Source organism: Myotis brandtii, unplaced genomic scaffold, assembly GCF_000412655.1.
Source record: "Myotis brandtii unplaced genomic scaffold, ASM41265v1 scaffold431, whole genome shotgun sequence".
In the NCBI taxonomy this organism is placed as follows: Eukaryota; Metazoa; Chordata; class Mammalia; order Chiroptera; family Vespertilionidae; genus Myotis; species Myotis brandtii.
In genome coordinates this window covers 671,623-688,942 of record NW_005366486.1, presented here as the reverse complement: position 1 = coordinate 688,942, position 17,320 = coordinate 671,623, and the positions used below count along the sequence as shown (strand labels likewise).

Genomic DNA, 17,320 nt, shown 5'->3' with positions numbered 1-17,320 from the left:
AAATGAACCCTAGGATTCCATAAAGTCTCTGGGAGCTGATAATGTAAACAGCAACCAGTGAACAACTTACGCAGTAAAACTATCTCCATTTCTGTCTCCTTGAAGTTCAGCATGCAGCGGACGGACGGCAGTTAAGCATAGCAATCAACGGTGATAGGAGAAAGCCCCATTACAGAGCAAAGAAATAGCTTCAAGGCAGCAGATAACAGTGCTGGGAGAGAAGGTCAAAACAGGTGCAGAGAAATCCTGGAGGTTGAGAGTGAAAGCCTGGACTCCATTTGGGTGATTTTTAACTATCCGAGTCAATCACGGGTGACAGCTTAATTGTTCCTTTACTTAAACGTACACCACATGGTTTAAATATACATACAGAACACTTCACGGCTACAGAGAAATGCTAATTGATTCCTGATGATGCTTTGGGTGTAATGTGCTTCCCTAACTGTCAATAGTTTACAAACTATGTCTCCTTGGTCGTGGGTCTACCAGGTTGATTGATTCTAATGTAAAGCTTCAAACACATTGCAAAATAGAGCTGTCACATGATACACACATGTATTATTACTGCCAGTATCACTCTACCAGGTTGATTGATTCTAATGTAAAGCTTCAAACACATTGCAATACATGATACACACATGTATTGTTACTGCCAGAATCATGACACAATTATCAATTTCATCTGGCTTGAATCATGCCTTTGCATGATAACATGCCCACTACAAATATGAAATCTGGCTGTCCTGAATTTGGACAAAATTTCCCTTCATTTACAGCTACTCTACAGATGTTATTTGTTCATATATGTACATAAGTCTTCTCTATCTGGGCTGGACATCTTTGAAGACACTGTGTTCTATCCTATCATGCACTCAGTAAAAGTGGTTCATTGTCTGATAAGAACAGCAGCTTCCAATATTAATAACATACTGTTTCCAAAGGAACCAACTCTAAAACATGTACAAATCATGCATGGTTTGCATGAAATCAGTACCTTATAGACTTGTTCATTTCCTCACAAGTCTTTTTTGTTTAAAATCACTGTTATTCCATGTTATTCCACCTCCATGTGACACATAGCCTTCCTGAAGATGCTTCTCCAGGTGAATCTAACTGATACACAAACACTTCCTTCGCTCCAGGTAGAGTAATGCGGCTGGGCTTCCTGAAGATGCTTCTCCAGGTGAATCTAACTGACACATAAACACTTCCTTCGCTCCAGGTAGAGTAATGCGGCTGGGGGTTCAAACACTCATTACTTTTACATAGGAGGGAGCTCAGTGCCATAGCCTCAGTCCACACTAGTGACCTTAGCTAGCTGGACAATCGGTTCAAACAAAGAGTTAAAGGGAGGGTGGAGACAGTGGAATTATAGGGGGGTCACAAATCTAATCGCATATAAAACATGCCCAGCCATGTGCACCACACAGACAATGGGCTGAATGAGCAGTATGACATCTGGAAAGCATCTTTGATTTATAGCAACAAAAATTAACACAAAGAAGGGGCAATCCTAATGATTCCACTAGCTGCTTCTAAGTACCAACTTATTGGAATACCCCTTCATCTACAGCAGCGGTTCTCAACCTGTAGGTCACGAACCCTTTGGGGGTCGAACGACCCTTTCACAGGGGTCGCCTAAATACATCCTGCATATCAGATATTTACATTATGATTCATGACAGTAGCAAAATTACAGTTATGAAGTAGCAACGAAAATTATTTTATGGTTGGGGGTCACCACAACATGAGGAACTGTATTAAAGGGTCGCGGGTTTAGGAAGGTTGAGAACCACTGATCTACAGAGAAGGCTTACTTGGAAAGTATATTTTTTTCTTTCAGGACTTAAAGAGGGTAAATGGTTTGAATCAAGTTTGCGATGGCTGCCTGCATTGCCCTCAGTGCAGGCAATTTCTGATTTATGACCTTAGAGCTGATTATATAACCTCTGGTCCATCTTTCCCCCCACCTCCAAATTTTGGACCACTGCTGATCATTAAAATTCACAGCTGAAGTCTAATTCCCAAGCACACCTAATTGTCCCAGCTTCTCAATTATTCACTTCCCCTCCAATACGTCACTTCATCCCTGAATCTGAGATAGAGAATCTCAACTACCATTCAGACACTCCCATGGCTACAATACCATCAAGCATGCTAGGAAAATACCTCACCTGACTCAGCCCAGGCTTCAGCATCTCATGTTTCTGTGTCCCAGGTTCATAAAAGGTAATACAACATGTATCTATTCGGATGTTCTCATGAACCTGCAGTATACTGCTTGACCTGGGCACCTTGAGCCCTGGAGTTCATCTTATTTCCTGTGTTATCACTTAGGCATGAACCCAGAACTCCTAATTCATGTGAAATTCAGAAGCTGCCTAACTTTGTAGATATAAGTGGATAGCAGAAGTAGGACCACTTCTAAGAATTAATCCTCATTAACACCATCTTGGATTATTCTCTATTATGCCTTTCAATGCCATCTATAAAGGGGCATACGTGGTGCATTTTATTACTCTTTAAGGAGTAGTAGTCTTTGTCTGTGAAATAAGAATTACAATCCTCTTCTTTTCCATTTTAATCTTTGCTGCCAGGAATCTTAGAGCTAAATTAAATGCTCATTCTCAGAGAACATGTTGGCTGTATAATTGTGATCCCTTGCCACATTCCTCTCTCATGGTCTTTATCTTCTGCTTTTATTTTATCAACCTGATTGTACAACAATCTTTTACATCATAAGCCACTTCACTTCCTTTGAAAAAGCTAAGATATTAGCATTATTTTTCAAAGTAACTTCATTCGATGAGCAATACTAAAAAAGTAAAAAATCTCAAAGTCCAGATCTCAAATATCATCCTGTATAAACTCATCATGTATAAAATAAACCCCAATCCAAAACAAAGGGAGAAAATTGGGAATGCACAAGTTTTTAATTCAATACAATAATTTCGATTATAGAAATTATTTATGTGAGCATTTAGATGGTGAACAATTGAGGGTAATCACTATAGGCATGTTCTGTAACACTGAGAACTTTACAAGACTTAAATTATAGTAATAGGGTTGTTTAAATTACCATAATGAGAAAGATCTTACAAATCAAAATTTAAAATGTGTAACGTAACCAGAAAATGATTTAGAGGGTCCAGTTAAATTATTAAATTATTCTATAATAATCTTATCTGTTATACATGCTTCCACCTCCCCCTCCCCATCTTTTGCTCATTTACATTAGTTGTTTAGCTGTAATTAGACTTGAACTTTTCTGTTTCAATGAAGCTTTACATAAGAAAACATTATGGGGGGAGGGGGCAAAAAATCTTTCCAAAGGCAGTATGTAAAACTAAGCACTGTTTGATTTACATAGAATTATCCTCTCTCTCAGCCTGTGATGAAGACTTGGCTGTTGTGGAACTCAAATCTGTATGTATTGCCTTTTGATTTATAGCAGATGACCTGGCATCATCTAAACAGAATTTACTGTGCCATGTGCCTCATGCCCTGGAAATCAATAGCTGGAATACAGAGGCGTCTTAATTAGACAGAACAAGGGTAGCGAGATCTGCCTCCTTCTTTCCTTTATCGTTAAAATGGCAAGTATTACAAAGCAGTGCTTGTTTGGAAGTCGCTGTGGAGCAGAGATCTATTAGTTCAAGTTGGGAGTTATTAAGTGAGAGTCGCCATCAATGGAATAAAAAATGAAGCACAATGCTGTATAAACAATAGCCTGTGAGGCGTGGGACATGAACTTGTTAAAATATTGACTGGTGCATTTCTACAGCACCTGTGTATTATCATGGGCTTGAAGAGTTGAACAGGGTATTAAATTACGACTGAACACAGAGGAGTTATCCATTCTCCCTACCCTGTTCCTCTAAACCAGTGCTGCACACATGCCTGGTATTAGCCACAATGAGAGGAATTACCTGAAAGTTCAACTATGGTCTCTCTTTGCAACACATCTGAAAATTAAGAATTATTATAAAAGCCTCATAATGAAGAAGCTATCTTATCCATCACTATTCAAAGCAATTATCAACCTTTTTCATCTCATGGCACACATAAACTAATTACTAAAATTCCACAGCACACTAAAAATATTTTTTGCATATCTGAAAAAAATAGATATAATTTTGATTCATTCACAGTAAATAGCTACTATTGTCTTGGCTATTGTCATTTTCTTATTTTTTCTTATTTGACAATCTAAGGGAAAAGAGGTCAGTGCCCCTGACTAAACAGCCAGGTATTGCGTGTTTTAAAAATTCTTGTGGCTCACCAGTAGAAAATTGCTGACTGATCATGTCCAAATACCAGTAGCAAATTAAAGATAAGATCCACAGAGTTTGCTCATGAAAATGTAAGGGCAACTTCTCAAATTTGATTCTGCCTGGGAGAATCTCAAAAATTATTTTCTTGCTTTTGCAAATGGTGAAGTGAAATATAGAAATGAAAGTACACTGTCCCTCACAGAGTGCCCATATCTGGTCCCAGGACTGTAACTGCAGGAGTTCATGTTTTATCCATGGAACTGAATAGATTTTAAATAACAAGTTGAACTTCACCTAGCCCTGTGTTAACTATAACCGAAGACTAAATTTCCATGAAGGCAATTCCAGAATGTCAGCTGAGCTGAATCATCTGGAATGGCTGAGGGCATTTCCCCAAACCTGAAAAGGATGCATAAAATGATTGCTTGCTGCCAGACAGCTAAGGGCATCTCAATCTACATGTTATTGCCTCCTGCTGGCCAAACACCTGAACAGCCGTAGGCAATTCCCCAATCTGACAATGGATTCTATATACAAACCCTGGCCTTTGATGTATATGTCTACCTTGCCTTAGGACAAAATTGTGTGAATAAATAGACAAGGAGAACTTAGTTCCTTCAGCTAAGTTTTCTCTGACTCCCCATAATGCCTTTCAAAATTATGTTTCGTCTCTGGACTCTTATTTAATTTACGCACAGTGCCTTCTCCAGGTTCCCGAACCCTTCTTGATGCTGGAATAAGACCCCCGGCATTACTAAATGATTCTGACTGTGCTGGAATTAAATCTAAGCAGAGCTACTTTTTCAGAATCTTCCTTTCAAATTCAAGTTATATCTTTTTAAAGGGAAGGAGCTCATTGATTTTTGTTTTTTAACTACTCCTAAATGTTCCCTCTAAGTCATGAGTAAGAGCTTACTGGATGATTAGATTCACACACACTCTCTCTCTATCTTAAAATAGAATTATGATGACCAGATAAATTTATCCTCCTGGCTGGCCTTTCACACAATATGCCAATAGGCCACAAAAACCACCACAATGTACTGTAAGATCCTTTGGAAAGCCATCGGGGAAGAAACAGGCTCAATAAAGCCAAGACTATGTGAGGTGCAAATGAAGTTTCAGGTGCAAATGAAGGTCCAAATTCAATAGGATGGCTTGGCAAGAAGACAAGGTCAAAACTGTTGGGGAATTAGCCAATCAGACGCAACAGAAGCGAGCACAGGAGAAAACCAAGTGTTCCTGGTGCAGGGAGGCATGCACCCTTTGCAGCAAGAAGCTCAGGCTGTAACCCTACCTGGAGAACTGCTGCTGCAGGCCGCGCATCTGAATCCGGCTGCGCTCAGACTCCAGTGTTACCTCCTGCAACCGCTTCTCACTCTGAAGACGTAAGTGTCTCTCCTCTTCCAATTCATGTATCAGCTTCTCATGCTATAAAAGGCGCAAAGGAAATGACTTTTAAGAAGGTGTTTCTTAAATATTATGACAAAAAATAATTAGTAATAGCTGTCAATTACTAAGTGCTAACTTGGATTCTATATATAATTAATTAATTCCGTCCTCCTTACAACCCCATGAAGTAGGTTCTATCATTAATATCTTATTATAGACAAGGAAACCAAGGATCAGAAACATCTAAGTAATTTGTCATTAAAAAACAGAGGATAACAGGTTTTCAATCCTGGCTGATCTGACTCTAATGCTTAAATAATTTCCACTGAACCAGGTGGCTTCCTGTGCAGATATGAAGATCTATGACCCAATAATCCCATCAAATGCATAATAATTCAAGTGATAATGACTGAGATCATTAATACTTGTCCAGAATTATTTCATCTCTTCACTCTCTGGTCTATGCTTTAAAGGGAACATTACTGTGTTTATAGAATTGACAAGAATTCCAAGTTGATTACACCCTGGAGCTCATGAGAACAGGTTAAAGAATATTTTTATTTTGTCCAATTAGGTTTTCACAGATAAAATGAGGCTAAACTACCCACTGTATTTATAATCCCGGAAAAACAGCTCAGCTCACAAATGGGCATCAAAAATTAAAAGAGGGATTGGATGACTCAGAATAGATTTTCAGCAAAAAATCATTCCTGGAACTGGTAAAAAGCACACAAGATCAGATCCTCTTGACATTACCAACTGAACCATGCTAATGTTTTTGTTTTGTTGTTGTTCCTGTTTTGTTTTGTTTTTGTTTTGTTTTTTTAGTATGCCATGCTATTATAGTTACTGTTGGTATTAATTTAAGCACTTTGCATAGAGAATACATATTCTTTGATAAAAACTACTCAATGACCTAAATTCTTAAAGGAAAATAAGAGAAGCAGGGACCTTAGTCTCCAAATATACTACGCACTAGGATAACTTTGTGCCATGGATGAAACAGGATCCATTGAATGGGGCATATTCACAGGGAGCAATAGCAAAGATAGACTTTCTCCAGCTCTGACTTATGGGAAAGGGTTCCCCTGAGGACCATGAAGAACATTAGGTCATAATCTGGAAATGAAGGTGCTCTGAGAATAGACCCCACCTCTGCAGCTTGAACCATGCTTTTCCTTCTGCTTATAAAGCCCTCCAAGTACTGTCTCTATTCAAACCCAGGGTTCCTTCCAGTTCTCCTCTAGAACTTACCACTTCACTGTTCTTTCCCAACACTGGGTTTCAACAGCACCTCTTATCTTTACCAACCTCTTGGCCCTCACTTATTTTTTCTATTATTATGAATTATAATTCTCTAACTAGATGAACACTTGCTTGAGGTTAGGATTATGTTTACTGTGCATTTAAATATTTATTTAGCATAGTGCCCAATGCATATTAGCACTGGAAATATTTGCTTAATGGTTATGGAGCTGGACTTTTGCTAAGTCAGGGTTGCAATTTCTATGTCCTTAACTCTTCTAAGGTCCATTTTTAACTACCACAATCAGTTACTTCTATTGGAAAAAGTAAAATAAAAATCTAATCTATATTCTGTCACTTTTCAGCAGCTTTGAAAAGGAAGAAACACATGGTAATGGAAGAGATAGGTACTAATTAATGTCAAAGCACTGTGGAAATAGTTAAAGTGGCAAATTTTACTTTTACATATATTTAATCGTCATAAAAATAAATTAAAATATAAATGCTTTACTCGATTATTACACACAATCAACATTACTCTCTGTATAGACACACTGGACTAATAGGAACATGAATATGTTACCTATATTATAGAATTTGGAAGATTGTGCTTTAATTCCAGTAATAGGCAATAAAAATGGTGTATCTTCAATTATTCAAAAGCATATCCTATAAACAATGTGAAGTTTTGCAGAGAAACAGCACGTTTCCTTCTAAAGTAAAGAATCTTACATAGATTCACTCCCCACTATATTGAAGAACCCCAAGCTCTATAAGCAGAGGTTTTACATATGGATAATCATTCTCTTAAATTTGTTAATGCCTTTTCAAATGATACCTGTATAACACAGAAAAGGTTCTAGGAAATTCTAAGACTGATGGAGGCAAAAGTTGTTTATTAAAATATATTTTCTTCAAAAGGAGTATGTTTCAGTTAAACCACCAAAGCTTGACAATAAGCCACATCTACTTTCCAAATCTGGAAAAACATTCCTACCTAAATTATAAAACATGGCTAACAGTAGCAAGAGGGTAAATGGATTGGCCAGGATATATTTATTTATTTATTTTTGTATTAGCTTTTCCTGGGTGTAAACTAACTTCTCGTCAAAGCAAGTTTGGCTTTCTCTCACAGGTTTACACTGCATCTTTTATAGCAGGGAGCATGAAGGGGAGGGAGAGATGGAGAATGGTTGGGTATTATTGATATGGTGCCACTGGGTACTGAAGAGCGGTAAGTAAAGACATTGCCACAGAAACCTGGGTTGCAATATCTGCAGCAACATCACTCTTTCCATTGACCCGCTGGGCTGGGCTGGCTTTGAGAAGCCATCTGAAGAGAGCTGTAAGTAGTTTTCAAAACTGATTGGGCCTCACGTTTGTATTTCTCCTTGTTTCATTTAGCAAGATGGCGTCTTCTGTTTCTCCTCCTCGGCTTTTCTTAACCTGACACCTAAATCGCTACCCCAGGAACACAAACGCAGGCTTCGGGCTGAGTCTGAGGAGAGACATTAAACAGGAATCCACAGGCAGGTCGGCGAGCCACACCCTCCTCCTCCCCTTCAGTGACATGGACTTCATTTACTTCCACTCAAAAGGAAGGTTTGCACAGTTTCCTCAGCAAAAGCTGACTCCAAGTGTGTGAACGTCCCACCCTGTGTTCTTCTCTAGTTTCTGTCTCTAACTCGGACCTAGTTCTATAAGAAAAGTCTTGAATTTGGAGAGCATATTACATTTTGTAAAATGTTCTCATCTTCATTGCTGTATCCAGTCCTCGGAACAACTTGGCAAAGTCAGTTGTTCTCAACAGCATTGAAAGATTTTTAAAACTAGGATCGAGAGAGAGAAGGCGCTTGCCGGGGTTAGAAATGACAGTTCTGGGACCAGAACCACATTTTCCAGGCTCCACGTCCCCATTTGCCCCCCTTCTATGGTCAATCCTAACACTTATGTTAAAGGTGCACATTTGTCCCAATGAAGTTGATATACTGGGAAAATCTGAGTATCACACAAATCTCACATTTGCTTGAGCCCAATTTTATTCATGAGGAACATGAGTCAACACAGAAAACTGCATCCCACTCAACCTAACACAGAAATAAATACACAAATCACCCACATCTCAGAGACCGACAGGCCCCTCAGTCCTCCCAGCACGTGGTGAGGCACTGTCACCCGCAGATGGAGGTACAGCTTGCCCTAGTTCCAGCCTTCCTCCTGCCGCTTCACCGTGGCTCAGCCTGCCATGGAGCACTCCCACGAGCACACTGCATGCTTTCTCAGGGTGAAGTGCATAGTTAGTGTATCCCTTCTGTGTTTCTTAGTCAATTAACACATGCAAAATTAGCTGCCCTTTTTATTAGATTTTTTTTAATGCATCACTGACAAAACTTCATTTCCCCACAAGCCCTGTGCAGGGATCTTTAGGAACGCATCTGTCATGTGATAGCAGAGCTGACTACCTCATTCTGGAAAAAAGAAATCTGAAACAAGGGTAGGATTCCAAAGTTCAAGTCTTTGACACCCCAGTAGATCTTGTCTGTATCTCATAGCCTTCATATAGACCTTAAACTTCCTCCAATTTCAGTACTATCCTCTGTTTAAACCTCCAGGGAAGATGACTCTATAATCTCCCTCGGTAATCCATGCTATTTTTTCTAAACTCCTTTCCTGACAATTTTCTAAGTCTTGCTTAAATTTTTTCAAGTATCAAAAAGCCATCTTCATATTTCCAGGAGATACAGAAAAATCTACAGTTTTGACATTATTTTCTAATTTAATAGAAAGCTCTGCTTAGGAATGGAGCTATGGACACACCCACATGGACTTATTCATTCGCTCAGACCACACCTGTTTACTGTGCCAGAAGCTGGATCAGAGCAGGAGATCAGCAAGGAGCCAAATAGACATGGTTTCTGACTGCAGGAGACCTTCACACAAGCAGAGAGGGTCAGTGCTAAACAGCCACAAAGATAAACATATCAGTAAAAACTAATAGAGAATTCGGGTTTGCCAAAAGAAGATGCCAAGAGGAACTGGTTCTGTGTTAAGGGAAGGCTTCTTCAGGGAATTCACATAGAAACCAAGGCCTCTGTGATGATGGGAGTAATCAGGTGAAGAGGAGGGCCCAGCGTTAGGCAGGGGGAGCAGCAGGTGGGAGGTCTTTAGTCACATATGGAAGAACAAAGAGACCAGTGTGCCTGGAGCCTGGGGAGCAAGGAGACGGGGGCGGCATATGACAAAGGTGAGAGAGCAAGAGCGAGGCCATGGCGCACCATGAAGGCCATATGAAGGATGTGGCATTGTACGCTGAGGAAAATAGTAACTCATGACCAAGGTTTAATCAAGTGAGTGATAGGACCTGATAAAGATTTTGCAAAGATCATCTGACTACTGTGTAGAAAAAGAAGTGAATGAAGAAGCTAAATAGCAGGATGGGAAACTATTTAACTAGAGAATGGTGAATGGTACCAGCTTCTGGTTTAGAGTCCACTGTTTGATAGTCAAGGGGTTTTGGACAAGCCCCCTAACCTAAAACTTCACTGTTTAAGCTAGTTTCCTCTATAAATCAGGGAGAGTAAAAGTGCCCAAAACAGTTCCATAGTATCGCCATGAGGAATGACTAAAATAATACAAAGTAAGCATTATAACAACTTGAAAGTCCCGTATAAGAATAAGGTATGGCTAACTGGGATTATATAGCTTATATTGTCTAATATAGTTTAGCTACTTTTGATCAATTCTATACAGAATTTAGTCTTTAATGATCAGTCCATGTTAAATAAATACTGTAGGTAAATATTTCTTTTAAAAAGCTCAAAATATGTTTTTGAAGTAGATCAAACTTTAATACTGAGGATAAACACATTTCAAATTATAAATACATAAATGTATCTTTATTGTTGAAAGTATTACAAATGTCCCCTTTGTTCCCCATTTATCCTCTCCAACCTGCCCCTGCACCTCCCCCCACCAGGCCTCCACTAAACTATTGTCTGTGCCCATAGGTTATGCATGTATACATATAAATTCTTTAGTTAATCTCTTCCCACCCCCACCCGCTCACCCCTGCCTTCCCTCTGAGATTCAAGTCTGTTCAATGCTTCTATATCTCTGGATCTATTTTGTTCATATGTTTATTTTGTTCATTAGATTCCACATATAAGAGAGGAATTTATGACTGGCTTATTTTGCTTAGCATAATACTTTCCAGGTCCCTCCATGCTGTCTCAAATGATAAGAGATCATTCTTTTTTACACCTGCATAGTATTCCATTGTGTAAATGTACCCCAGATTTTTTATCCATTCATCTACTGATGGGCACTTGGGCTGTTTCCAGATTTTAGCTATTGTAAATAGCACTGCTATGAACATAGGGGTGCATATTATTATTTCTGACTGGTGTTTCAGGTTTCTTAGGATATATTCCTAGAGGTGGGATCACTGGGTCAAATGGGAGATCCATTTTAAATTTTTTGAGGAAACTCCATACTGTTTTCCACAGTGGCTGCACCAGTCTGCATTCCCACCAGCAGTGCAGGAGGTTTCCCTGTTCTCCACATCTTTCCCTGCATTTGTTTGTTGATTTATTGATAGCCATTCTGACAGGTGTGAGGTGACACCTCATTGTCATTTTGATTTGCATCTCTCTGATAACTGTAAGAACTAAGAGACTAATGTAATCACATATATTATCTAAAATATATAAAACCCTATGTTTAGACTTCTAGAAGTGACATTATTTTTAATCCCACCATTTAGTATGATTTTAAACAGATGGCTTGGTCTGTGGTGTGCCAAAACTTCAGGGGTTAACATTATGATATTTACACAATTTCAAATATAAAAATACCTCTATCCCAGGTCTCAGTATACTTGGGTATATTTGGTAATTCTGGTCATATCAGTGAATGATAATACTAGCACAGTTAGAGAAGATTCAAAGCATTTTGAAAAATGGGGGAATGTTCTTACTGTGAAAATTTTAGTGCCACCATGTACCATCATGTCAGGTGAAACATCCACCATAACAAGAGAGGTGCCCCACATACTCCAAACACCCCATGTGAGTCCTGCACAGTGAGTGACATCTCAGGGTATCTGTGCTGACTCAACTCCTGAAGGATACATGATAATACATAGAGAGATATGTGCCCCTGCTATATCAAAAGATTTCCTGAAACATGCTCAAGTTATAATATTCTTAGTGAACAGTATTAGTATTTCATGATCAAAAGAATCATGGGGAAAATATTAACACCCTTGGATAATAAAATAATCTCAAAAGATAGTGAGAAAAGAACAGAGGTCATTATAGAAGGTCATAGAGATTAAATGATATTCCTGGGTATTGATGAAAAAAATATATGAACTCATTAAAGAAATGTGGAATCTGGCAAACAAGCTACATACTATTCAAGGGCATTTCAAGTTAAATAGACCATTAGAAAAGAAAAGTATATCAGATTCAATGATACAAATATAAAGCATGGCATTAAGACTCAATAATCAGCCCTAACTGTTTTGGCTCAGTGGATAGAGCATCAGCCTGTGGACTGAAAGGTCCCAGGTTCGATTCTGGTCAAGGGTATGTACCTTGGTTGCTTCTAACTCTCTATCCCTCTCCTTTCCTCTCTGTAAAAAAATCAATAAAATATATTTTTTAAAAAAGACTCAATAATCAATTCAGAACTTCAAGATCAGCTTAGATTTGCTTATTAATTTGTGTCTAGACAGTCACACGTATCACCATGTGTCTACCCATTAATTTCCAATATATACTGAAACATGTTAAGGTTAGACACAGACCCGGAACAACCATTCTCATTCTCTTGCTTCCTACTGAAAATCTAAAATTGAGAAGTGATTTCTTTTCTTCAGAAGTCCATAAACACACACCAGCAACAAAATTAAACTCTTATATTTTCATGAAAAGTATTTTAATGGAAAAACTCTATATTAACCAATTTGTATCAAGTCAATATAAAATGGATCTAAATTAAGCATTAGTTATTGCACCTAATTGCAGCCTCATTTTTGCTTTTTACACAAATGGCAATATATTTTTCCTCTAAGGCACCCTGAATTCAATATTGCCATTACTTAGGAAAGATTCAGTCATCTTAGAAGCAGAGAAAGAGATAAGGAACTTAAGAATTGATTTTTAAAGCCCGTACTGTTGGCTGTAACAGAAGAATCAGAATCAGATTCTGAGATGCTAGGATACAAGCTGCCCAATGTACATCCGCAGTGCTGATAACATCGCCCAAGGCAGACAAAGCTGTTATTCTAACAAAAAAAAAGAGAAAAAAATATTGAGCGTGGTTTACAAAAATAAAGTGAGAGGAGGGAGGTGAGTGAGTGGAATAAAGGACAGGGTGGGGGAGGGAGAAAGACATTTCAAGGGTAAAGAAGACAGATGGGCACTTAGGAAGATCTTAAAACCATCCTCAATTCTAGACTGCTATACTGGAACTCTAAAAGAGAAGTGCCACAGGTGAATCACTCCATACGATTTCATTTTCCTAGGCAAAAATGAGGGATATGTTTATTGCTTAGCCAAAGGATACATATATGAACTTTATGGAAGGAGTATTTTCAGGGTGGGTTGTACAGAAAAACATGATAAAATGAAGATTGGGCATGTCAAGATTGAAATGGATTATAAAGGTATGTTGGAACAAATTATAACAAATATAGTATGCTACAAAGAGAGAAAATTAAGTTGTCTTTTGCTTATAGCCAGTGATCTTTATTATTTTCAACTCAGGCTAAAAGTGGAGAAGAAAATAGTAATATTACATTCACAATATAAAGTAATGCAGTTTTGATTTTTTTTTTCATTATACAGCTGGGGAAAAAATAGGACAGAAAGTTACATATTGATCCACTCCTACATTTTTCATCACTTTAAGTGTCTTGATTTGTATCATCATGATTCCTATGGTGGAGAAAGTGTGAGGCTGGTAATCTGGGTTATTACTGTAGACGGCAATTAGACAGGCATGATCAGAGCAAGGACAATGGGCCAGATATGGAAGATCAGCAGGGAAGAAAGCCCTGGGTGCCTAACAATGGGCAACTGTAGGGTAGAATCTCCCCCTATCATATCACTGGCCATGTGGTTTAGACCCCCAGACCTTTCAGATCACTGGCCATGCAGTTTTGACTCTCCTCTGACCTTTCCTCCCCTCACAGATGGATAGTCATACTGTAGACCCCCTTAGAGAAGGAACAAGGAGGCCAGAGAATGGCCTCATACAACATCCATGTCAGCCTTTGCATGACCACTCCATTAAGCTTTAAGCACTCAGGTCAATGAGGTTCTGACCCGAATCAAATAATCTTAGGAACAAAGCTTCAACTGTGTTGACCACAGAGACAGAGTTTTGTTCCAACCAGAGTTAACATCTAGGCCTCAGTTGTGTTTTAGCTCCAGGCTAAGAAACTCCCCTGGGACCTCTCCTAAAATCTCCAACCTTAAAAGCCCTTAGGATAGAGGACCCAACATGGCTCTCTCTCTGGGGCAAGACCATGCCTTTCCTTCCCTCAAGGTGTGTGCCTTTGCTTTCTTTTTCCTAAGCTCCCCGGGCCTTCGTTTGCCTCTGACTTGTTTTCTGAGCCCAAAAACCCAGCTGGCTCACTGCTTTCACTTCTTCTGCCTCTGTGACTTTCTAAATAAACTTTTGTTTGTATTTGAGTCTTGACTCTGAATTCTTTCTTAGCTAGAACTCAAATACTGAGGTTGCTGAACCAAGGTCCAGTTACCAGTAATATTCTCATTCCATTTCTTCACTAACATTATCATTTTGGTTCTCCGATTAGCTTGCTATGCAACTTTGGGAAATACAATTACCCTCTTTGAACATCTTCCTAAAATGCTAAGGTCCACGTCAACTCTCACATTTTATGCATCCATGAAATTAGCCATAATCACAGTGATGAGGTAACATGTTTCCCAAAATAGGGTACCTTTGCATATTGAATATCTTAAACTGAAGGAGTTTGAAAAAAACAGCAGAGGGAAGAAGGTCACTTGGGTCTCCCCCACCCTTCATCCTTTTTCCTTGAAACAGGTCATAAAACCCTCAGGTGAGAGATGCCCTCCCTATACCCAGGAGGAAGGAAGACATTCTCATCACCAAAGACAGAGAATTTGAGGCTGAGAAATCTATACAAACAAACCTTATTAAACTAACTTTTATCTTCCTAGTTACTTCTTTTCCACCTGCTACCCTTGTCTACAAGGTATAAAAGTTTTCTGCTCTAGTCACGTCTTCAGGTCTTCATTCTCTTGTGAAGGCTCCTATGTACATGTAAAAATTCAATAAAATATGTATGCTTTTCTCCAATTAATGTCTTACATCAGTTTAATGCGTAGGCCCAGTGACCCAAAGAGGGTAAAGGAGAAATTTTCCTCCCTGCAACATCAAGAAACATATACTTACTAATGATAAGAAAAGTATAATGAGATGAAATATAATGTCTATAAGATAGGGTTAGTCATAGTATGGATTTAATTTGGTAACAACATAGGTGACAGGCATCCCTGCATTGGTAATTAAGTGGGTGAAGCTGTAGATTTCAGAGGCTAAGGGCATTTTCCTCGGCTAGTGTAAAACAGGCACGGTGATGTTAAAATGATAACATTGGGCATTATACAACTAGGAAGAGAGTTCTGGAAACACAGACCCTAGAAGCATCGATTTTAATTTGGTTCTCAAACAATTGCAGGTTTCCGTAGACCTTGAGGGGAATGACAGATTCTAAATGATGTTGGAGCAAGATAATTCTTCCTTAGGGTGGACTCCAGAAGTGAAAGACTAGGGGAACAGGGACAGCAGTGACTGCTTCTGTTTTATTACTGTCATTCATTAGCAATGGTTCCTTGAGTTGGAAAAGGCCTTTCTACTGGGTGTTCTGGCTCACTGACTTTCTGACTTTGACAAGCTTCTCAGAGAGACGTTTCCTCCCAAATCTGAACATCTGACAATTTGCAGGGGAGAGGTCTGACCAAGGAAAGTAAAACATTGAGTAAGGAACCAAGTGAGTAGTAAGCCTGGTATCCATAGTCTATCAACTGCCTAATTCGGGCACACTCTTTCCCTTATCTCAATCATTTGCTTGAGTTAATCAGTGGTTCTCAACCTTCCTAATGCCGCGACCCTTTAATACAGTTCCTCATGTTGTGGTGACCCCCAATTTCATTGTTACAAATTGAACATAATTAAAGCATAGTGATTAATCACAAAAACAATATGTAATTATATATGTGTTTTCCGATGGTCTTAGGTGACCCCTGTGAAAGGGTCATTCGACCCCCAAAGGGGTCTCGACCCACAGGTTCAGAACAGCTGAGTTATTTGGTCAAAATGCTCAATTGTCAACTTTACTTAGAAGCAGCTTCAATTACCCACTATTAGGTCCTTTTATAAGAAGTCAATGACTCTCTCCAGGTCACAGATCTGTCTCTGTTGTCATGTTAATTGATCACAATGAACAGTAACTATCAGAAGTCAATTTTATTAAATGCCTTCCCACTTGATTGAAGTCTTGAATACTCTTTTCTGTTCTGTGGATACAGTACATTTCATACAAAGAAGAGAGAGGGTTTCTGTTTTCTTAAGGATTTTTCTTCCAGTTCTCTGCCCTGAACCAATCCATATACTTTAGAGTGAACTGCATTCACTTACTACCCATTTCGCCCTCACACTCTGTTTCTTTTCTTTCTTGACCCTACGAGGGCCAGTGGAGAAGGTGTGGACTTCTCCAGCAGATTTAGTTTCCCTTTCAAACTCTGAGTCGCTATATTTCATCTCCTTTCTCCTTACTATAAAGGATTCTAAAATATTGTATTCTCTCCGAGGCTCTAATCTTGAACTTCAGCTGTATTCTGTATTTACTATGAAGATTAGCACTTGTTTTGCCTTCTCCACATACATTGGTGCTCCTAATATTCAACTTAGTTTTTGAAAAACTATGATATATCATTTGCTAAGCATTTCATATGTAATTATTATCCCTTCTCTTCAGAGAGCATGCTTTTCTTTAGGCAGGGACTTGTGCTTGGCAATAAAATCCCATAGAATGCTAGCATATCGCTGAGCACTCCACAATGTTCAGTACTGCTTGGTGAGTGACCTCCCACTATATCCTTTTTAATAATTGACAGCCAGCTCTAAGTTTACAAAGATTGTATCAGTTACAACTTTCAGTCTTCAATCACTGAGGATAATGCAATGAGATTTCCCTTGATTTAAAACCCCACAGATACATTTTGTCCTGTTTGTCATTGTCTTTTTCTACCATTGCTGTTGGTCTCATCCATGCTCTCCCAATAGCCCAGAGGTGGTAATTTTAAACTTCATATTCAAATCTCTTATCTGACTAGTCACTCTAATTCCTTAAC

General features: G+C 38.8%; 1 protein-coding gene across 1 annotated transcript in view; it reads right to left on the bottom strand.

Annotated features, from left to right (window-relative positions):
- Positions 1-17,320, bottom strand: part of NCKAP5 (NCK-associated protein 5) — an 890,249-nt gene that overhangs the window by 452,118 nt on the left and 420,811 nt on the right. Inside the window, exon 5 of the mRNA XM_014546136.1 lies at positions 5,572-5,705. Within this exon, the coding sequence (XP_014401622.1) occupies positions 5,572-5,705 (134 nt within the window). The remainder of the gene's footprint in view (positions 1-5,571; positions 5,706-17,320) is intronic.